Source organism: Mercenaria mercenaria, chromosome 17 (genome assembly GCF_021730395.1).
Source record: "Mercenaria mercenaria strain notata chromosome 17, MADL_Memer_1, whole genome shotgun sequence".
Taxonomy (NCBI): Eukaryota; Metazoa; Mollusca; class Bivalvia; order Venerida; family Veneridae; genus Mercenaria; species Mercenaria mercenaria.
In genome coordinates this window covers 51,145,042-51,167,799 of record NC_069377.1, presented here as the reverse complement: position 1 = coordinate 51,167,799, position 22,758 = coordinate 51,145,042, and the positions used below count along the sequence as shown (strand labels likewise).

General features: G+C 34.7%; 1 protein-coding gene across 1 annotated transcript in view; it reads left to right on the top strand.

Moving 5' to 3' along the window:
* Nucleotides 1–22,758, top strand: part of LOC123535726 (leucine-rich repeat and IQ domain-containing protein 1-like) — a 37,084-nt gene that overhangs the window by 6,965 nt on the left and 7,361 nt on the right. Inside the window, exons 7-27 of the mRNA XM_053528157.1 lie at nucleotides 841–957; nucleotides 1,184–1,258; nucleotides 2,147–2,286; nucleotides 4,501–4,641; nucleotides 4,887–5,004; nucleotides 6,447–6,662; nucleotides 7,237–7,745; nucleotides 8,378–8,476; nucleotides 8,814–8,952; nucleotides 9,599–9,751; nucleotides 10,295–10,445; nucleotides 12,799–12,992; nucleotides 14,072–14,199; nucleotides 14,681–14,754; nucleotides 16,986–17,079; nucleotides 17,352–17,525; nucleotides 18,346–18,879; nucleotides 20,171–20,357; nucleotides 20,934–21,080; nucleotides 21,764–21,816; nucleotides 22,305–22,526. Of these exons, the coding sequence (XP_053384132.1) occupies nucleotides 841–957; nucleotides 1,184–1,258; nucleotides 2,147–2,286; nucleotides 4,501–4,641; nucleotides 4,887–5,004; nucleotides 6,447–6,662; nucleotides 7,237–7,745; nucleotides 8,378–8,476; nucleotides 8,814–8,952; nucleotides 9,599–9,751; nucleotides 10,295–10,445; nucleotides 12,799–12,992; nucleotides 14,072–14,199; nucleotides 14,681–14,754; nucleotides 16,986–17,079; nucleotides 17,352–17,525; nucleotides 18,346–18,879; nucleotides 20,171–20,357; nucleotides 20,934–21,080; nucleotides 21,764–21,816; nucleotides 22,305–22,526 (3,665 nt within the window). The remainder of the gene's footprint in view (nucleotides 1–840; nucleotides 958–1,183; nucleotides 1,259–2,146; nucleotides 2,287–4,500; nucleotides 4,642–4,886; nucleotides 5,005–6,446; nucleotides 6,663–7,236; nucleotides 7,746–8,377; nucleotides 8,477–8,813; nucleotides 8,953–9,598; nucleotides 9,752–10,294; nucleotides 10,446–12,798; nucleotides 12,993–14,071; nucleotides 14,200–14,680; nucleotides 14,755–16,985; nucleotides 17,080–17,351; nucleotides 17,526–18,345; nucleotides 18,880–20,170; nucleotides 20,358–20,933; nucleotides 21,081–21,763; nucleotides 21,817–22,304; nucleotides 22,527–22,758) is intronic.

Here is a 22,758-nt window from a genome sequence, read left to right as displayed (position 1 = left end):
TGGTTCTGCCTTTGCGACCAGTGCAGCCAAGATCAGCCTGCACATCCATGCAGGTGATCATGGTCTGCACAGCTCGCTATTCAGTCAATAAATTTTCTGTGAACACCCCTTCAAATAATAAATGGTATTGCTCAGATTGAATGATGGACCAGTCCATTTTAGAAATTTAGCAGGGTAAAGGTTAAAATTTAAGTTGCTGTAACTCGCTTGTGCAAATTTACTGTGTAAAATTTGAAGGTCGTTTTTTTGTAATAAGAGAACTATCTTCAACCAAACTTTAGTAAAAAAAAGTGTAATCACTAGATAAAGGTAAAGAAAAATGAAAGTTAAGCATTTTTAAGACATTCTATACTATAGGTCTTGTTGAATGCAAGGACATGTTATAGGTACAGAGTTGCAGTGGAGTTTAATACAATATACATAAAACAGTATATAATTGTGCAGTCCACTGAATATAGAAAAAAAATCTGTCCCACTCAGTTTGACCGAGGCAGACAGAATTCCCTCTTTGAATATTGAAGTGGAAAGAATATTTTTTTTTTTTTTAAAATGCAACAGTATGGTATTTGTAGCTTTATGAGTGCTTTAGATGTGGAGTTTTTCACAATTTTATTTCAACAGCAGTATTTGCTTTCTTAAAAATCAAGCCTTGTAGCTGTTTATATTTTTGAGGTAAATAATAATTATTGATAATACCGGTAATCAGTGTTTTAAATCTGTGACTCTGATAGAGAATATTAATTAATGTAGCTAAAACCTTTATGAATATTACTCAGCCTGCATTAGTGCATACATAATAAAAAGTGTTTTTTGCTTAAAATGGTATATGATTGATTTCAGGATGAGGCATATAAAAGAGATGAAGAAGAAGTGAGAGAAAGAAGAATAAATGAAGAAAGACAATGGAAATTACAAGAGATACAGGGACAAGAACAGCAGCTCATTGTTGAACAGGAGGTATGAGTAGTGGTGCTGTCACAGACTTTCCTTTCTATGCCACTCGTGTAATAGACTTTGTAGGCATATAGTGTTTGAACTGTATTTCTGACATAATTTCTTGTGTGCTCAGCTCCTACTACAGTTTCCATCAGAGTCAAATGCTGCTGTCAAATTTAAACACCTTTAATGATATGGTGTGTTATCTAGAGGTGTGTTCCTTTAAGAAAATACATTTATATTATAGATGGCTGATAGGGAAATTAAAAAAGAACAAGAGCTGGCAGAGAAAGAAATGCAAGAAGAAATGAGGAAGTTTCAGGTATCATGTTAGTTTAGTTTGCTTCAGTTACCTGCACATTATAAATCAGTTTTCTTATGATCAAATTATGTGCCCCATATTTCATATGCTTCTGACCCCCTTGGAGTGTAGAACTGTTTTGTATAAGTGAGACATTCATCTGGCTTGTGGAAGGCTGGTGGTTCTAACTAGCTACCCTCCCAGACCTGGAATATTGCCTGTATTGTCTTCCTCCACCATTATAGCTCAACAGATGCTGTATGACCAAGTCAGCATCTATGTTAACTTTAAAATGCACTGAAATATATTTAGCCCTTATCAATTTTTTTTAGAGTGAAAAAGTTTGTGGGTATAAGTAACTGCCAGCTGTGTGGTTTCAGCTTGCAAATTTTTCTCATGAGTGAAGACTAAATAATGAACCAGCCATATTAAAATGAGAATAGAAATAATGCAAAGTATAATTCTAGGTGTCACAACATGACTGCTAAATGAATTATATATTTATAAAGATTAACAGTTTCTCATGTGAAAATAATGTTTTCATGATTTACATAAGTTTCTAAATGAGAGCCAACCAACAAATGTGTTTTATGGAGATTTGTTGCTGAATATACCTGGCTGGTTACAGTCTTCATGAAATGTGCCTGAGGTTAAGCTAGGGAACCATGGTAGGCTGGCAGGTGGGAGTTGGCGAAAGAAGATGTTTGATATAGTGAATAATACATATGGCAATTTGGGCCAAAGGTCAGAGATTCCAAAGCTCACAAACCTTCTCGTGTTTTTCCCCTTGAAGAGCTTGAAAATACTTTGGTAAAACTTTTCACTATTATGTTGAAATAAGCAAGACTTTTGTATATTAAATAATGAAGAATATAGGCATGGTATATGTGTATTATTTACATCTTGTAGGAGGAGATGGCCCAGTTACAGTCAGAGATGGAGAAACAGAAGAAGGAACATAATATGGCAGTTGAGATGGAGAGAAAGAGACAAGAAGAAAAACAAGTAAAGGCAGTTCTGGCCATACAGAGAACATACAGGGGATATAGGTAAGTTGTCTGAGACTGAATGAATCTGCAATATGACATCCATAGTTAAATAGAATATGTGCTACTTTAAATAGAAAAAACAATTCCAAATATCTCTGATATCTAAATTGTCTAGGTAATTGACCATTAACACAATAGGAAATATATTTACCTATTTTGAAATGTAATTTCTAGCTTCACCAGAATATGCCGGTAATTAGTGTTCAGCAAAATCTCATGGAAATTGCTACTGCATGCTGAGAAATCATTATTAGTCCCCTACTGGTTGAAAACCAGTTTCGGGGACTATAGGAATGCACTTTTCCGTCATTCCGTCCGTCTGTCCGTCCGTCCGTCTGTCCGTCCCTCCTTCCGCAATTTCGTGTCCGGTCCATAACTCTGTCATCCATGAAGGGATTTTAATATTACTTGGCACAAATGTTCCCCATGATGAGATGATGTGTCATGTGCAAATCCCGGACCCCTAGCTCAAAGGTCAAGGTCACAATTGGAGGTCAAAGGTCAACAGGGCTTTTTTCCTGTCCGGTCCATAACTCTCCCATCCATGAAGAGATTTTAATATTACTTGGCACAAATGTTCCCCATGAGGAGACGACGTGTCATGCGCGAAACCTGGACCCCTAGCTTAAAGGTCAAGGTCACAATTGGAGGTCAAAGGTCAACAAGGCTTTTTTCCTGTCCGGTCCATAACTCTCCCATCTATGACGGGCTTTTAATATTACTTGGCACAAATGTACCTCATAATAAGACGATGTGTCGTGCACAACTTTCAGACCCCTAGCTCAAAGGTCAAGGTCACACTTACCAGTCAAATGTTAACATAGCATGAACAGGGTCTGTTTCGTGTCCGGTCCATAACTCTGACATTCATTAAGGGATTTTAATATCACTTAGCACAAGTGTTCCCCATGATGAGACGATGTGTCATGCGCAAATCCCGGACCCCTTGCTCAAAGGTCAAGGTCACAATTGGGGGTCAAAGGTCAACATAGTTTTTTTCCTGTCTCGTCCATAACTCTGCCATCCATGAAGGGATTTTAATATTACTTGGCACAAATGTTCCCCATGATGAGACAACATGTCATGCGCAAAACCCAGACGCTTAGCTCAAAGGTCAAGGTCACAATTGGAGGTCAAAGGTCAATAAGGTTTTTTCCCTGTCCGATCCAGAACTCTGTCATCCATCAAGGGATTACAATATTACTTGGCATAAATGTTTCCCATGATGAGACGACGTGTCATGCGCAACACCCAGTACCCTAGCTTAAAGGTCAAGGTCACACTTTGAGATCAAAGGTCAAGAGGATTTTTTTCCTGTCCGGTCTATAACTTTGTCATGCAAAGCAGGATTTAGATATCAGTTGGCACAAATATTCCCCTGGATGAGACAACATGTCATGCGCAAGAACCAGGTCCCTAGGTCTAAGGTCAAGGTCATATTAAGAGGTCAAAGGTCAAATTCAAGAATGACTTTGTACGGACCATTTCTTCTTCATGCATGGAGGGATTTTGATGTAACTTGGACCAAATGTTCACCACTATGAGGCACCCTTGTTTTTAGAATTACGTCCCTTTGTTATTACTATAAATATATTTTATTGTAACTTTTTTATTACTGGTGGTAGAGAAAAATCGAGACCACTTTCTGTGGTACAGCATGCATGTTACATCCAATTTTTAGGTGTTTTTTGACCTATCTCTACCTGGTAAAGAGTTTCTTGTGGACTTATATAGATTTTTTAATTTTTTTTTTATTTTTAAAGATTAATTTCCCTTTGTTGTTACTATAAATAACTTACATGATAACATTTTTATAATCAGCCAAAAAAATTGAATATGAAAACAACCGTGGGTTTTTATATATGCACATTTTAATCCAAGTGTGTTGTTATAACATATTGTACATGTAGTACAATATTGTTTATACATCATTGACGGATATCAGTTCATTATGTTATACTGCAGTAGAGAAAATTAGGTGCCTTCCAGTAGGGGACTTTGTATTGCATGGCAATACTTCACTCACTTGTTATATGAAGGAACTAGATTTTGTCAGAATCGAGGTCTGAAGGTAGGATGGAGGTGATTATTTTGAGTAAGTATGGGTTAGGGAAAGTAGGTCTTAAAGTCTTGAATTTGAACCATGTAGTTATATTATTGTTGTTTTACTTACAATTTTTGTATGAATCTCCAATCATTTTACACTCCTTCAAGGGTACGAAAAGAAGCTCGGCCAATGTTGACAGAAAAGAGAGAAATAAGAAAGAAAGAGAAAGAAGAACAAAGAATAAAGGAAGTAGAAATTGAGATAGAGAGAAGAAAAGAGGAACAAGATGAAAAGGAAGAGCTGGAAAGGTATAAAATACATTGTATATGTCAATGATATGAAATAAGCAAATTACAAATTCTGTTTCAAGAATATTTTTGTCAAGTTTGGCTATAAATAAATGAAGCTTATTTCTTGTGTATGGTTAAGAAATATAATCAAAACAGCAGGAACAACAATTTCAGTTGGAAGTATTTAACATGGTTTTACATGACAGGAGAGGGGATGGATTTGTGTGTGTAAAAATAAGTATTATAAAAAGGTTACTTTATAGGCAAAGACAAGAAGAGGAAAAAAGACAGAAAGAAGAACTGAAGAGACAAAAGGAGGAAGAAAAGAAAAGATTGGAAGAAGAAAAAAGAAGAAAGAAAGAAGAAGAGGAAAGAATAAAGGTAAAATAAGTCAGTTTTATTCTTTTACCACTTAGGTGTAATTCAAGTTATAATATACCTGTAAAAGACTGGGCAATGTTAGATATCTAATGTAAAGTTTCATTTTCATCAAAGTTCTAAGTTGGAAGTTAGTATTTAGACTTAAGGGTGCAAAGCTTTGTTTTATATGTGCTGCAGTTCTAATTAGCTATTATACTTAAAGATATCCAATGGCTATCCTTCACTACAATATTTTACATTTAGATTTTTACTTCAAGATTACTAAATTCTGTATACATGTATGGCTGAACTCAGTATAAATGTGTACTACCACTAAAAAACTGGAAGACTTTTAAACAATCGACTGTTACAGTATGACATTTGATTGTGAATTAATTTATGTATTTACTAAAGTGAGATATATCTGATGAGGATTTTCTACATTTGAAGTAAAAATTTAAATGTAAAATATTGTAGTGAAGGATAGTCGTTGGAATCAATGAAATAATCCCAGACAGTACTGCCTAACATAGGTTGGTAGCATAAATAACTTCAGACAATACTGCCTAATTGAGGTGGAAAGCATAGATAACTCCAGACAATACTGCCTAACTAAGGTAATAGCATAAATACCCCAAGACAATACTGCCTAACTTAGGTTGGTAGCATAAATAACTCCAGACAATACTGCCTAACAAAGGTGGAAAGCATAGATAACTCCAGACAATACAGACTAACTAAAGTAGTAGCATAAATACCCCCAGACAGTACTGCCTAACTTAGGTTGGTAGCATAAATAACTCAAGACAATACTGCCTAACTTAGGTTGGTAGCATAAAGAACTCCAGACAATACTGCCTAACAAAGGTGGAAAGCATAGAGAACTCCAGACAATACAGACTAACTAAGGTAGTAGCATAAATACCCCAAGATAATACTGCCTAACTTAGGTTGGTAGCATAAATAACTCAAGACAATACTGCCTAACAAAGGTGGAAAGCATAAATAAGCTCAGGCAGTACTGCCTAACTAAGGTAGTAGCATTAATAACTCCAGACAATACTGGCTCAGGAGGAAAGCATGAATAACCCAAAATAATACTGCCTAAAATAGGTGTAAAGCATAGATAACTCCAGGCAATACTGCCTAACTAAGGTGTAAGGCATAAATAACCCAAACTAATACTGCCTAAAATAGGTGGAAAGGATGATATTTCCTAAAAAAAGGTGGAAAACATAAATAACCCCAGACAGTGCTGCCTAACTTAGGTTGGTAGCATAAATATTGTGTTTGTACTTGACAGAGATACTTTACAAAAAGTAAAATTCTAAAGGCCATTAATATCAAAGATGCGAGGGGATATTATTTATGAATAAAAGCATGTGGATAAGCTGCTTTATGAGTCACCTTTTAGTCTATGTCATCAGTGTTTTATAACATTCATTGTGTACAATGGATTTAAGCAAGAAGAAAAGAAAAGGAAAGAAGAGGAAAAACAAAGAAAGAAGGAAGAGGAGAAAAGAAGGAAAGAAGAAGAAAAAAGGAGAAAAGAAGAGGAAGAAAATAGAAAGAAGGAAGAGAAGAGACTGAAGGAGGAAGAAGAGAAGAAAAGAAAAGAAGAAGAAAAAAGACAGAAAGAAGAAGAGAAAAGAAGAAAGGAAGAGGAGAAAAAATTGAAGGTATTCTTGATAAATGTTTTATGCAAATGGAACATTGTTATTTATACAGTCACAACATTTTTCACACTAGAAATAAACAGAACATATCAGAAATCTATCATTAGTTTGTTAGAAAAGACAAAAAAATGGATGATAGAAAATAAGTACTAGTTAGTGATTATATGATTTAATTATATACACTGAGAAATCATTTATGTTTATGGACATGAATTTGTGGATTTTAACTTTTGACAATAAAATGAATGGGAATTTGTTTATTTTGTTAGGATTAATTTCATGGGTTGATGCAACCATAAAGTAAACAAAAACTTAGTCCCTTGTTGATGATTTCACAGCATTCATAAATATACAGACAGAAATCCTCGGCTAAATTTATATGTAGCAGTTGGCAGATTTGTAAATCTGATCATATTGAAATTCATCCTTATTTATGTTTGATATGGGGATGTTGCAATTTACTAGCTGAGGACAGGTTAGAACGGCTAGATTATAAGCAACATACCAATGCACTGACAAAAATACTGTTAAACCATCTAAAACTAGATAACAATGATTTTTGGATTTTTTTCTCCAGGAGGAAGAAAAGAAGAAAGAAAAAGAAAGACTGTTGGAAGAGGAGAGAAAGAAAAAGGAAGAAGAATTAAGATCGAAAGAAGTTATGAAAAACAAAGTAAATACTGAAAATAATGAACAGCAAATGGAAGAAAATGGTAGAAATTTTGAGGACTTGAATAATACAGTAGTTGTTAATAATGAGCGGACGTCTGTAGATAATAAAGGTGAAAAGATTCCCGGTGATGTTCCAGAAAATGTTACTGAAAACAATGCTAACAAAGATATAGAAAATATAGTGCAGGAAGTAGATTCTAAGCCAGAAGCAGTAAAAATTGATAAAATTGTGACTGAAAATACAGATGTCAAAATTGAAACTGTGAAAAGTGGTGAAGGAAGTAATGAATCTATGGATGATAAAACAGATAGTCATGTAGTCTCTAAGAGACCTAAAACACCCAGAAGTGCTCGAACCCCAAGAACATCCAGACCTCCAACACCCAGAAAAGGCAAGAAGGAATTGAAGGACAAGTAAGCATTTTTCTGTTTGTATAAAAAGTTCCTGTTGAAGAATACATGGTAAAATACGATTGAATTCAGGTATCAGGGGAATAATTTCACTTGTGAATCTTTTTACCAGTTTTTAATCAACTTACATAGAAAATATTTAGGCTTGTTTTTAGCAGGACTATTTTAAATTTTTTTGTTGTTGCCCTTTTGTCAACATCTGCATCTGTGTCACAGAAACTGTAAGTCAAATGCTTTCAAACTCCACACATATATTTGGTATTATGTGATGACCTCACAGGACAGGATGATAACTCTAGCTTTTACTATTTTTTTAACTTGGATTGTTTGATTAAAGTATTGCATGTATGCAAGATACTGAAAAACTACTTGACAGAGTGCTTTCAAACTCATCACATATCTTTTGCATTATGAGATGAGCTGACAGAGCAAGTTTCATAAGCAGACTTACATTTTGTAAAGATTTTGCCCCCATAGAAATATTACAAAAGTTCAGCATGTAAGTAGGTTTAATTCTTACTAGTGACCTGATAATGTTATCTCTGGGAGACAGGGAGCCAGGTAAAAAAAATTCAGGTCTGAAATATTCTCCATATGCCACAAACAATATTTGTATGTCAGTAATGTGTTTTCAGAGAGGAGAAGGTTGAGAAAAAAGAAGTTAAAGCTGATATTTTACCAGACCATCTTGAAGCTTTACGTCTCAAGTTCATGAAAGAATGTCTGCCTTGGAGGTATATTTTCTTTTTCCCTTGCATCATTTTTTTTGATTTTATTTAAAAATTAAGAGTAAAAACCATAAACCATTGAACTTAGAATGAAGCCAGAGCAACACAATGCAAGGCCAGCAACCAATAAGTAATATTTCAACATTCAAATTCTGTAATATCCTATTTTTCATTTACATTTACTCAAAACATCAGTGGTTTTACTAAAAAAAAACAAAATATTAAAAGTTATGCTGAGGTTTATTTTAGAATTCATATAATATCCTATATATTTAAAATTATTGTATAGTAATGAAGTAAGATGTACATGAAGTAATATTTTGTTCATTGCTCTTCGTTTCAGTAAAGTTAGTAACGAGCCATGGAAATTGAAGGCTGGTGTTTCAAGAAAACCTTTAAGAAGGCCATCATCAGCGAAGAAAATGCCCCTCCTTTCTGAAGATGTCATTGTGCAGGCAGCAAGAGTTGCCTCCCTTAAAATGGTTTGTGTTTTCTTGGGCATATTTCACTGAAATTGGATAACAAATGTTTGCAGTATTGAATTCTGATTGACAAAAAAATAATGTAGTTGACCATGAGCACATGTTTTCTTGGTATCACTATTATTGATTGAATTCTGTCATGTGAAAAGACCTCCCAGTGGGCTTGTGGCATTTGGAACTAAGGTATAGCCCATGCCCTTACAGATGCTGAAAGGTGTATCTTAGATCCTGCTCTTCCTGTACTGCTTGTAAAGTTGCAATATAACCTTATCTTGGGCTTCGGCAAAAAAAAAAAAAATGAAAAAAAGAACAACAACATTTATTTAAAGTTAATTTTCAAGATTTTAATAAATCACACATGTTACTGCTAGTTACCATAGACAAATGTTACATGCATATATTTCCAGGAGATTAAATTAAGCACATACTGTATTAAGTTTTTCATCCTTTAACTTACGATTATGTAGTCCATTTGATGTCTTTTTTTGAGTTCTGCTTTGGCCAGGGTATGAACAGACTATCAGACTGAGTATGCTATCATTTTCTTGATTTATTTTGTTTTATCTTGTTGCATTCTATGCTTCTAAAAGACCTCAGTGACCGTCAGCATAATACATTGCTTGTTGTATCTATTGCATCTATATAGGTAACAACAGTGGAGTTGAAGGACCTGCCTGGAAATAACATGTCAACACTGGGACAGTGTGGAGGGCTGAGGTATCTTACACTGAACAACTGTAATTTGGTAGCTATTGAAGGCCTCAGTCAGTGTAAACAGTTACAATATATCAATGTTCAGGTGAGTTGGGTTCCCAGCTGAATTGTCCAAACACCATAGAACAAAGGTCAGTCAGAATAAGTAGGATATAAAATTAATGTCTTATCTGTAGAACAACATGATAGTTCATTTGACTCCTTACATTTGAAACAACAGGATAGTGTATCTTTTGACTTGTTACTTTTGAACAACAAAGTATGATGTTATTTCAAGAATAACATATGAAAATTATGTCCTGTTACTTCAGAGCAACAAGATATATTGTAGATTGTCTTTACAGAACAATAGGATGGCTAGTTTTTGTTTTGATGCTTTTAAAACAAAAAGTTGTATGAATTCCCTGGCTGTTTTCAGAACTACATGATGTTTCATTTATTGTCTTGTTACATGTGGAACAATAAGATAAAGAATATGATTTCTTGTAACTTTCATAATAACAATGTAAAATTATAATGTTCATTGTTTTGTGACTCTCACAACAACAAGGTGTAGCATCTAGTGTCTTGTTACTTGCAGAGCAACATGGTACACCTATTGTAGAATTTATTTTCTTGTTACTTTCAGAACAACAAGATAGAGTATGTTGACTTGAAGGATGTAGGGCAGTTACAATATCTGAATCTGTCACACAACAAACTGTCATCAATACATGGATTAGATAACTGTACAAATGTACGCTGGCTAGATCTGAGTTATAACAACATTACTAGACTGGGTAAGTATTCCATTTGAAAGTCAGTAATAAGTTATATGGCCCTTACTGATATATTTGGGGTAACATTTCCTCAGACTGGTAAAATTAGTTTTTGCCAATGTTCGGTGTATATTTTGAAATCATTGATATTTGTGGTAGACCTAATTTTCATGAATTTTGTGGTTGAGTCAGTCCACAAAAGTAGATCCCTGTGAAAACGTAAAATTCCCATTCACTTTATTTTCAAAAGTTATAATCCACATATTCATCTTCCTGTGAAAGAGTTTGGCTCGAGCCACAAACTTCTGTATGTCTACAAAATTAAGTACTTCTACAGTATTGATCATATTACAATTCACATTAAATTACATTCACTCTCAAGGCAGGGCATTTTGGTTGTTACAGTGCTATATTGGGTACACTTATTATGTCTCAACATATTGCTTTACTCCTGTCTGTGTTTGTCACAAATCTTGTCTGCACTCTAAGTTTCTCATCCAATATTCACCAAACTTGAACAAAATGTGTTTGTCAATAAGTTCTTGGCCAAGTTAGATAACTAGCCAAATCTGCCCAGGCACTTTGGAGTTATGGCCATTGAAACTTGTTTTTAGCTCGACTATTCAAAGAATAGTCTAGCTATTCTACTCACCCTGGCGTCGGCGTCGGTGTCACACCTTGGTTAAGTTTTTGCATGCAAGTACATACAGCTATCATTTAAAGGCATATAGCTTTGAAACTTATTCATTCTTTTTCTAGGTCAATTACCAACCTTAATGGGTCAAGTTCCATAACTCTAACATGTATTTTGAGCAAATTATGCCCCCTTTTGGACTTAGAAAATTCTGGTTAAAGTTTTACATGCAAGTTACTATCTCCAAAACTAATGCAGATATTGAATTGAAACTTCACATGTGTCTTCGGGGTTATAAAACTAGTTGATAGCACCAAGTCCCATAACTCTGACCTTCATTTTGGCCAAATTATGCCCCCTTTTGGACTTTGAAAATTTTGGTTAAAGTTTTGCGTGCAAGTACATACAGCTATTACTAAAACGCATATAGATTTGAAACTTATTTTTTCTTTTTCTAGATCAATTAGCTACCTCACTGGGTCAAGTCCTATAACTCTGACATGTATATTAGCCAAATTATGCCCCCTTTTGGACTTAGAAAATTCTGGTTAAAGTTTTGCGTGCAAGTACATACAGCTATTACTAAAAGGCATATAGATTTGAAACTTATTTTTTCTTTTTCTAGATCAATTACCTACCTCACTGGGTCAAGTACCATAACTCTGACATGTATTTTTAGCAAATTATGCCCCCTTTTGGACTTAGAAAATCCTGGTTAAAGTTTTACATGCAAGTTACTATCTCCAAAACTAATGCAGATATTAAATTGAAACTTCACATGTGTCTTCGGGGTTATAAAACTAGTAGATAGAAGCAAGTCCCATAACTCTGACATGTATTTTAGCCAAATTATGCCCTCTTTTGGACTTAGAAAATTCTGGTTAAAGTTTTGCGTGCAAGTACTTACAGCTATTACTAAAAGGCATATAGATTTGGAACTTATTTATTGTTTTTCTAGGTCAGTTACCTACCTCACTGGGTCAAGTTCCATAACTCTTAACATTTCAATTACCTACCTCACTGGGTCAAGTACCATAACTCTGACATGTATTTTTAGCAAATTATGCCCCTTTTTGGACTTAGAAAATTCTGGTTAAAGTTTTACATGCAAGTTACTATCTCCAAAACTAATGCAGATATGGAATTGAAACTTAACATGTTTCTTGGGGGTTATAAAACTAGTTGATAGCATCAAGTCCCATAACTCTGATATGCATTTTGGTCAAATTATGTCCCGTTTCGGAACTTAAAACTCTTTTGATATTTAACATTTTGGGTAATAATTTCCTGCTTCTGTGACAATATTTCGAATAGTTGAGCTTGGCTGTCTTACGGACAGCTCTTGTTGATAATTAAAGCACTGAAAGTCTGATAAGGTAGTTGAGGTCTTGGTGCATGGTTGACTCATATACTACTAATCAGATGATTAGGCAGTTGTGGGAGACATGCGCTTTTCTCAAAAGCAGCTCTAGTTTGCCATTGTAACTCACAGTGTTTTGATTTTTTCCTTTTAGAGATTCACATCAGAATTAAGTAAGAATTGATATTGTATAACATTAACGAAAAACATTTCAAAACTCTATAACAGTAAGAAATTGCAGTTTGGTAGCTTTCATTTATGCATGAAATAGATTGGGGACCCTTGGCCTCCGAACACTTTAAACAAGCCCCATGAATTTATAACCCTAAAGAAGACTACAGGTGTGAGATTCATTCTTATGATGTTATATATTGTGACAGGTGGGATGGATACTATGCGTAGACTTCACACCTTGAAGTTGTCACACAATCAGCTGATCAGCACCCAGGGGCTGGGTGCCACGCCCACTTTACAGATGATTGACATATCACATAATCACCTGCAGGCTATAGAAGATCTGGATAAATTGTGTCTGCTGTTCTCTTTGAATGCTTCTTCTAATAATTTACTACAGGTAAGAATTTCTAATTATGTGTAAATCAAACTTTTTAGGGTTCAAGTGTAGTTGTACCAGTGAAAATCACATTGTGACGTTTTCAGTAGAGAAATTTTAAAAAATAATCCATTGATACATTTCAATAAACCTCTGCAAAGCATGTAATAGAAAGCTTTAAACAAGATTATAGTGAGGCTGAGATATTAATACATATATGGGTAATTTTTGTTGGCTTACCATGATGAAATTCACAATAGTTAATGCAATAACCCCAGATTCAGTGTTGGGAACATATGTAGACATCTTGCTAACCATTGTCAGCAAGCTCATATCTCAGTTATTACTCAGTAAAACTATATGAAACATCATACATGCCTTCCCCATGATAATACCAACTGAATGACATAGGTTTCATAACTTTTGCTTTCAGTTTGATGAAGTTATGCCTCTAGCGTGGTCATAACTGTACATAACTTAAGTGAAGTAGTGGACCTGTATAATAACATAAGAAGCCTGTTCCATTTTTTTCTGAGCAAGTGGACTTAATTAGGTTAGCTTTATTAGTTCCCTACCAGTGGAACACCAGGGGGGACTATAGGAATGTCCTCCACCCATCCATCTGTCTGTACGTCTGCAATTCTGGATCCTGCAATAACTCAGAAAGTATTCAAACTAGATTCATAAAACTTGGTTTGTGAAAAGAGGACAATATTTAGATTATGCACATATGACTTATGCTTGTAGGTCAAAGGTCAAGGTCAATATTGAAGGTCAAGTAAAAATTGATTCTGCTCCATAACTTTGATATGCATTGATGGATTATCTTAGTGGTGCACACTAACATTCCACATGATGAAACAATGTGTCAACACTTCTTTCTAAAATGGACTGGTCCATCATTCAATTTGGGCAATACCATTTATTATTCCAAGGGGTGTTCACTGAAAATTAACTGACTGAATAGCGACCAGTGCAGACCATGATCAGACTGCACGGATGTGCAGGCTGATCTTGGTCTGCACTGGTCGCAAAGGCAGAATTACTTGCTAAACTAAGTACACATTTTATTTATGACATTTTTGACATTTTTGTTTCAGATTCCATCTTTACACAACCAGGTGCTACTACTAGATCTATTGTTGTCAGATAACAGTATATCCTCCCTCAGTGTTCTAGCTGCAGTATGGCTGCCACTACTCACTACTGTACAACTAGAGCAAAACAGGTATCAGTTATACTCGGGTAGATTTAAAAAGGCACATTTGAGAATTTCAGTTATATAGGGGTACAAGAAAATAACTTATCACAGTGAGTTTTAAATGTATGCTCAACTTGTAAGGAATACAATAAAACATGTGTATTAACCCAAAACAAAATAAACTCGCTTTGCAATAAAATGATGCTTGACAAACATAACACAGGTCAAAAGCTGTGTGTTTTATAAATATTAATGTGTATTTACACTGTGTAGGTACTTTTTTTCTTCATGCATACTATTTTTGTTCTAGCTTCATTGTTAATATTTAGGGTCATTGATATTAGTTGTGAGACCCTTGTGTTTATTGTTTGAAATTGACATTCATGTATTGATTGCATACAGAGTCTTTAAAGTGAAGTGCTGTCCTGTTAGTGTTGTAAATATATATTTTTATTACTTTGTCAGATTTATACACATCAGAATAATGTATGTTCTTTTGTATTTTCAGTATTTCAGAACTGCCATCTTTACAGAATTGTTTGCTTTTAAAGGAACTGAATCTCAGTGAAAACCAAATCACAGGTTAGATTTTATATCTCTAGGTTAGATTACATGTCTCAGTGGTAGGTTTTATGTTTCTTGTGCGGGCGGGCGGCGTCCACAGACATTGTCCGGAGCATATCTTCTTTATGCATGGAGGGATTTAGATGTAACTTGGCACAATTGTTCATCATCATGAGGTGGAGTGTCATGCGCAAGAACCAGGTCCCTAGTTCTAAGGTCAAGGTCACACTTAGAGGTCAAAGGTCAAATTCAAGAATGACTTTGTCCGTGAATATCTTCTTCATACATGGAGGGATTTTGATGTAACTTGGCATAATTGTTCACCATCATGAGTCGGAGTGTCATGCGCAAGAACAAGGTCCCTAGGTCTAAGGTCAAGGTCACATTTAGAGGTCAAAGGATACAAGAATGAAAACTTTGTCTGGAGCATTTCTACTTCATGCATGAAGGGATTTTGATGTAACTTGACACAATTGTTCACCATCATGAGACGGAGTGTCATGCGCAAGAACCTGGTCCCTAGGTCTAAGGTCAAGGTTACACTTAGAGGCCAAAGGTCACATACAAGAATGACTTTGTCCGGAGCATTTCTTCTTCATGCATGGAGGGATTTTGATGTAACTTGGCACAATTGTACACCACGATTAGATGGAGTGTGGTGTGCAAGAACCAGGTCCCAAGTTTAGAATTATTTCCCTTTGTTGTTACTATAAATAGCTTATATAGTAACTTTTTTATTCCACTTTTCTGTAGTACTGACCTGTCGCTACCTGGTAACGATTTTTATGTGGACTTAGAAAATTTTGTTGGGTTTTTTTTTTTTTTTTAAGATTAATTAACTTCCCTTAGTTGTTACTATAAATAACTTATATTGTAACTTTTTTATAATTGACCATGGGGAGAAACCAAGACCACTATTCTGTGGTACAACATAGATGTTACTTTCAAAGTTTAGGTGTATTTTAAGTTATCTCTACCTGGTAAGGAATTTTTTGTGGACTTAGAAAAACAAAAGAATTACAATAATTACTACACAACCACAGACTTAAAATTCCATTTGCAAATACAGGTGCTAGTGTATATTTGCTATGACGGGCATATATTGTGACATTCTGGCACTCTTGTTCTGCCATAAATTTGCTCATAGGAGCAGTAATTCAGCTGAAAATACCAATTGTACTTAGGGACAAATACCTTGTAAGAAAAAGTTGGTTAAGGTAGTGTACATTTTTACAAGGTCACAATTGTGGTAGCTGGTCAAAGTTATCCATAGTATTGATACCTTAAAAGGTGAGAATGCACTGTCAGAAACTGGAGCTAAAATTAAATTCGTAGCAGAGCATTCGTCATAATGTGACGAAAAAATATGGCCCTGGGGACACATGTTTTAAATAGACTTGTACAGGGAAAAACCTTTAAAAAAATTCTTGTCTTAAAGGCATGGAGCTTAGATATTTAGTATGTGTTATGATCTAGTGGTTCTCTACCAAGATGGTTCAAATCATGACCCAGGGGGTGGTGGTGGGGGGGGGGTCTGTATAGACCACGCCTGGGTGGTCCCTTGTTTTACATAGACTTAATTGTTTTTGAAGCAGTGGCAAAGAAATTTGGACCACAAGCATGATGTTTGATACAGATTTCAATATTCATCTTGAATTGTCCTAATCATGACCTACTGACCTACTTTCTTGTTTTTGAAGGTATAGCAAGGAAATTTGGACCACATTTATAACTTTTGATACTGATTTCAGTACTCATCGTTAATATTCTTAAACCTGAACTACTGACCTACTTTCTTGTTTTTGAAGCTACAGCAAAGAAATTTGGACCACCTTTTTAATTTCTAATCAGATTTCAGTAGTTATCTTGAATAATCTTTACCTTGACCTACTCACCTAATTTTTGTTAGTGAAGTTTAAGCAAAGAAATTTGTTTATGCAAGCAACTAAACTCAGGTGAACGATATAGGGCCATCATGGCCCTCTTGTTGAATAGTCTGAACCTGCTGCCGTTCGACAGCTCTAGTTTTTTCATGGTTCCATATAGACAGCCATTTTGTAAGGACATGAATTTGTTGGTTTCAGTCTTAACAGTAAGTGGGATTTTTTTGTTAATTTGGATTTACTTTCTTAGATTTAAATGATCTCTAGACCAACCAAAATTAAAACCCTCTGAATGATAATGACTGCATAGTGCTGTATGACCTACAACTGTATGTCTATTTCATTTACATTGATGGTATGTTTCAGATCCAGCGACAGTTCAACATTGTGTTGAAGCATGTTTTTATATGGAACAGCTCCACTTACAGGACAATCCTGTTGTCACTGATTTAAATGACAGGTACTTTACATTACACATCATACTCTGAATTTTAACACATGTGTAAGTTTTGCAATTTTTGCAAAGCTTTGAATAGGCAATATCAGAAAAGCATGTGTGTTACAATATCTTAATACTATTGTTTCTAAGCATTTTTTATTATGGAGAAAAGCACTGGTTTGTCCACGGATTCTATATTAAGAGAGATTTAAGGAAGCTTCATACAAGCTTCTTTTTTTTTTAATAAATTGAACAAAAACTTTAATATAACTTTACACATGTTTTTGTTTTAGCTTTTTTTCTAAGCTGAAGTGTTCTTGTCCAAGAATCAGTTCCAGTCTAGATTTAGATGGAGACAGTACTGTCAGACTGACCCCGGTAAAACCAAGAAACAGTTTTGAAACTATGTGTCTTACACAGCTGCGAATAATGAAAGATGTCATCAGCCAGTTTGAACACAATTTGAAGTAGGTGATTCTAATTTAATTTCCAAAATGTTAATTGGAACAGGACTGAAGAGAGTAAGGATTAAGTATTATAGCTTTATTGATTCTAAATGGAAATTAAAATGTTTTGAACTGATTTATCATTAAAAAAATGTTTAAAATTATGAAATCGTAATTGACTGAGATTTTAAACAAAGTCTGAATGAAATGTTACTAGGAAGTATGTTAGTATGCAAATTCCTTTCTAAATAGCCATTTTCAATGAAAGTTACCATAGAGCAATGACACAAAGTTGTTATCCCAAAAATATTAAGTGAATGGTTTTTAGCTCGACTATTTAAAGAATAGGGGAGCTATCCTACTCGTCCCGGCGTCGGCGTGAGCGTTAGCGTGAGTGTCACACAAATGTTAAAGTTTGCTACCACCCCAGATATTTCCAAAGTCCATTGAGATATTGCTTTCATATTTTGCATACTTGTTTACCATCATGACCCCAGTCTGTAAAAAGGAGGAGGCAACTCTATCAAGCATTTTGACTGAATTATGGCCCCTTTTCGACTTAGAATATGCTTATTATAATGTTAAAGTTTTACTCATTGCTTATACTATACTATCAAGCACTGAGAATAGTCAAGTGTGCTGTCCACTGACAGCTCTTGTTAAATACACCTCTCCTTTAATATAAAATCTTCAGAAACCTATGTTTTAAGGACAATCATATTTTAGAAACTACTTATTAATAAGTAAATAACATACTTTCAAAAAAGATGGCTTTAGTCTTTATGTCAAAATGTTGCTTTTTTTAATGTGATGAAATAATTTTTTTCTCAAAATACTTCAGGTCAAAAGACAATATCCTGACTGATCAGACCCAGTTCTGTGATATACACTATAAATTCTGTGATCGAACTTTCAACATTGCTGTTGAGTACAGATATGCACACGAGTATGGAGATATTTCCGTTACCATGCCAACAGCTCCGACTGCACCAAAATCTGGTCGACCTGTATCTTCAAGACAGAGAGAAAAGTTTATGAATCCTAAAGAAATGTTTGAAAACGCTCTAAAATCTTCATGCACTGATCCAAAATCTGTGAATACTGAATCTGACAATAAAGCCACAAATGGAAATCCAAAAGATTTGTTTGAAAATGCATTAAAATCACAGAATGCTGTTAAAGAAACTGTTGATTCACAGAAAGGTACAAATGATAAAGTTGATAAGAAGGAAGTTTATGTTGCACAACAAAGTTTTACTGCTAATCCAAGAGATCTATTTGAACAAGCTCTTAAGTCAGCTGATCAGCCTGCCTATGGCACAAGCACACATAGTGGCCAACATAAGTTAACTAATGGGCATTCCATAGCAGACAGGTAAGTCACACAATTATATGTTAAATGACAAAAAAATATATTCGTCCAGTATACATTGAAGTTCAAGAAAAGTATGTTTTAATCAATTTCATGTTAATCCTGAAATCATACCTCTATATTTTACAGTGTGTTTATCAATGCTAGGTGATTTCCATAATTATGATTCTATTATTTTAATTTTGGTTATGGATATAACAAATTAAAAATCAAGCATTTGATTTACCAGATACAGTTAAAACTCGATATCTCAAACTGGCTTAGCTCAAAACTCCGGCTATCTCGAAGACATTTTCAATTCCCATCTCGAAAATATGTGCACAAAATATCATTTTAAGTCGAATTTTGGTTATCTCGAAGAAAAAAACGCTCATTCGATTAGAATTTGAAATACCAAGTTTCAGCTGTAGTTGCTGCAAGTTTAGGAAGTCATTTAGCTTCATCCTGTAATATGAGCCACACCATGAGAAAACCAACATAATGCATTTACGACCAGCATGGATCCAGACCAGCATGCGCATCTGTGCAGTCTGGTCAGGATCCATGCTGTTCACTTTCAAAGCCTTTTGCAATTAAAGAAACCTTTAGCAAACAGCATGGATCCTGACACATCCACACAGTCTGGTCTGGATCCATGCTGGCCGCAAATGCACTATGTTGGTTTTCTTGTGGTGCGGCTCCTATGATGATATGGCTACTGTGAAAGTAATCTTTAATTCTTCAGTATATTTAAATTGAACATGGGCATACCTCAAGGCTTTGAAAAAAAAAGTTCTCCTTTGTTAGTGATGCGAAATAAAAAGGTGAAAAAACAAAGTGAAGGGGGTCTACTTAGTACTTGTTAACAATAAATGCTTGTACTCCGTAAAATGTGTAGAGAATCTGTGGATTTGTCACGCAGAAAAAGTGAATGCTAAATAGTTGAAAATAAACTGAATGTTACATCAGTTACATTTATATACAGTTGAACCTGCTATAGTAGCCACCTGTATTAAACAGCCACTTGGCTTATGCAACCAGTCATCTTCCTTCCAAAACTGACTGTTCTGTTTTCAACTCATCTCCAGATTGTGCCGTTCCTTTGACTTTTTGCTTTATACAGGTTTGGCTGTATATGATTTTGCAAACTGTTTCAAATATTTTGAAATTTTAATATACATTTAGAGACATAAATGTTATTTGATTATTTAAAACTACAAATGCTCACAAATAGACTCAGACATCATGATTTCAATTCATTTTGAAGTAGAGAGAACTGTGAAAGTGACAGGTTTATAATCAAGGTCTTTTGCAGGGGATTGGATGTAGGTAACAAGACTTTTGAGCAGAAAAAGATGTATGATGCTGCCACTAAAATACAGGCATTGTGGAGAGGTTATATGTGTAGGAAACAGTTGATTGAACAGTTTCAGAATGAAACCGTGATGAACATTGATCCTGCATTGTTAGAAAAGCTGAACAGATCAGCTGTTAAAATTCAGGTAACTTCTTAAAATTGTTGTTGCAACTTACTGGGTAGACCCTATATTACTTACTTGACATGTGCTAAGGAAAAAAGAAAGTGTGTTTTTTAGAAATTGTCAGAAATAAGTTTGTTTCATTGACTCACTCATAAGGACATTTTCACTCATAGTCTTTAGTTTTTACCATTAGAAAATTGAACTTTACAATATTGTCTAAAATCTATGTTTTTACCCTTTAAAAATATGAAATTCATGACATTAACTTAAAGCCAAGTTAGAACATTAAATGATCTTTATGGTATGCAGATACAGTGACTTTATATGGTGACTACATTAATGACTGAAAATATATCAAGTAATGTAATTTAGAATAAAAGTTGTTAGAAAACGCATTAAAAGTTATTCTAACATTTTCACCTTGTCAGTAAACTTTATGAATACTGGACACTTAAGATTTAACTTAGTTTAATAACCTAAATGCAGTGATTATTAGTTGGAGTAAAATTTGACTTTGAGGGGAGAGAACTTCTGACAGCCTTAAAATTTGTTGAGTAACTCTTAAGTTATATGTTACTTATTTCTTTTATATTTCAGGCATCATGGAGAGGTTATATACTGCGGAAGAAACTTCTCGCAGCTCTGGAATATGCACAGTGTGACTTTGGTGAGGAAGACGATGATGAAGATGCCATGGACTTTGGAGATGAATTTGATCTGGATAAATTTGTTTCTATTGATGAGGTAATATACCAAAGATGCCACGAAATGTACTTCCTTCCCATATATAGCATACAGAAAGGTGTTTCTGAATTTTACTGATACCTAATGGTATAACCAAATCTGCAGTTACCAACCATGTGTATACAGTTGGACCTGCTATAGTGGCCACCTGTATTAAGCAGCTACTTGCCTTGAGCAGCAAGTCAGCTTACTGTCCAAATTCACATTTGATACTAATATGAGCCGTGCCATGAGAAAACCAACATAGTGGGTTTGCGACCAGCATGGATCCAGACCAGCCTGCGCATCCGCAGACCATGTGCAGGCTGATCTTGGTCTGCACTGGTCGCAAAGGCAGAATCACTTGCCACCAGCAGGCTAAGGGTTAATACAGTTTTGACTTTATTCTCATAGATGCTCCAAAGCATGTTTTTATGCCTAAATATGCTACCAAACACTATGCACTTAATTTCAAACTACACCTTAACTTGAGCAGTTCGTAAATGTGTATATGTGCTCAAAGATTAAACCAGAAGTGTGTTTTAGTTTAAAGATGCGTTTTAATGTTTTCATAATAAGTGAAACTTTAAAATGTGTTAATACCCATGCTGTGACATTTTTATATTGTTATGCCATCTTCAATGAGGATGTATTGTTTGGGCACTCAAAGGAGTCATTCTCAAGGGTCAAACATTTTTTTTCAGGACTTATTAGACACAGATTGGAAGCCGCCAGCTACACCAGATATTCCAACTAGGTATTTTTTTTCAGTATTGAATTAGTGAATTAATTGATGTAAGTGACAAATTGTACTGTGTTGAAAAATGATGCTCTGTTACAAATGGATTAAACGGAATTGTTTTCTTCAACAAAAACATAATGATCGACATTGATTTCTCTATCGGACTAGTATATAGAATCAGAAATATAAGTGGATTTAGTGGAAATACTTGTTTTTCTTTGTGAAATTCAGATGATATACATAATTCTCAAAAAATTTAGCATGATGTTCTTTCTTCATAATTTGATGACATATTTGTTTGAAAAAAAGCTATTGTAACATATTTAAGGATTTCTTTGCTTTAAATAAAAGAAGCATATTGAGTAAAATGTGTTTTAAAAGATGAGACCTATTCAATTCAGTGTACTAGAAGGCTCCTAAAATTTAGATTCAGTACCTGTGGTCCAGTTAAGCAGACATGAAACAAAATAGATGTAACACCTTTTTGTTGTTTTGCATAACAGTTATGCAGTGCTGAAAAAGCCCCCATCTGGGAAGCCCATAGTTCCACCAATCAACACAGCTGATCTGAGACCTCCTAGTAACCCAAGAAGAGCCTGGCGCAATGCCGAGTCTCCACTGTCTGACCTTGGGAAGATTCCACGTCCACCATCAAGCGTAGCCTCCACAGAGCTCACCATTAGGTCAGGAGTCTCCAGAAAGGAGGAGAAAATGGCGGAGGAATGGTATGAGATTTTTTTTTATTTTGTATTAGATAGAAGCAGTACCAGTATGTACAATTTTTTTTGTATTAGATATAAGCAGTGTGTACAAACAAAATAGATCTATGGCAGTACTAATTTCCATTGATTTGTTGTTTGAGTCAGTCAGTGAAATTAAATCCCAATGAAGAAGTATAAGTCCCATTCAGTTGTATGTTCGAAAGTTGAAAACCATGACATTTATATCTTCAAAAAA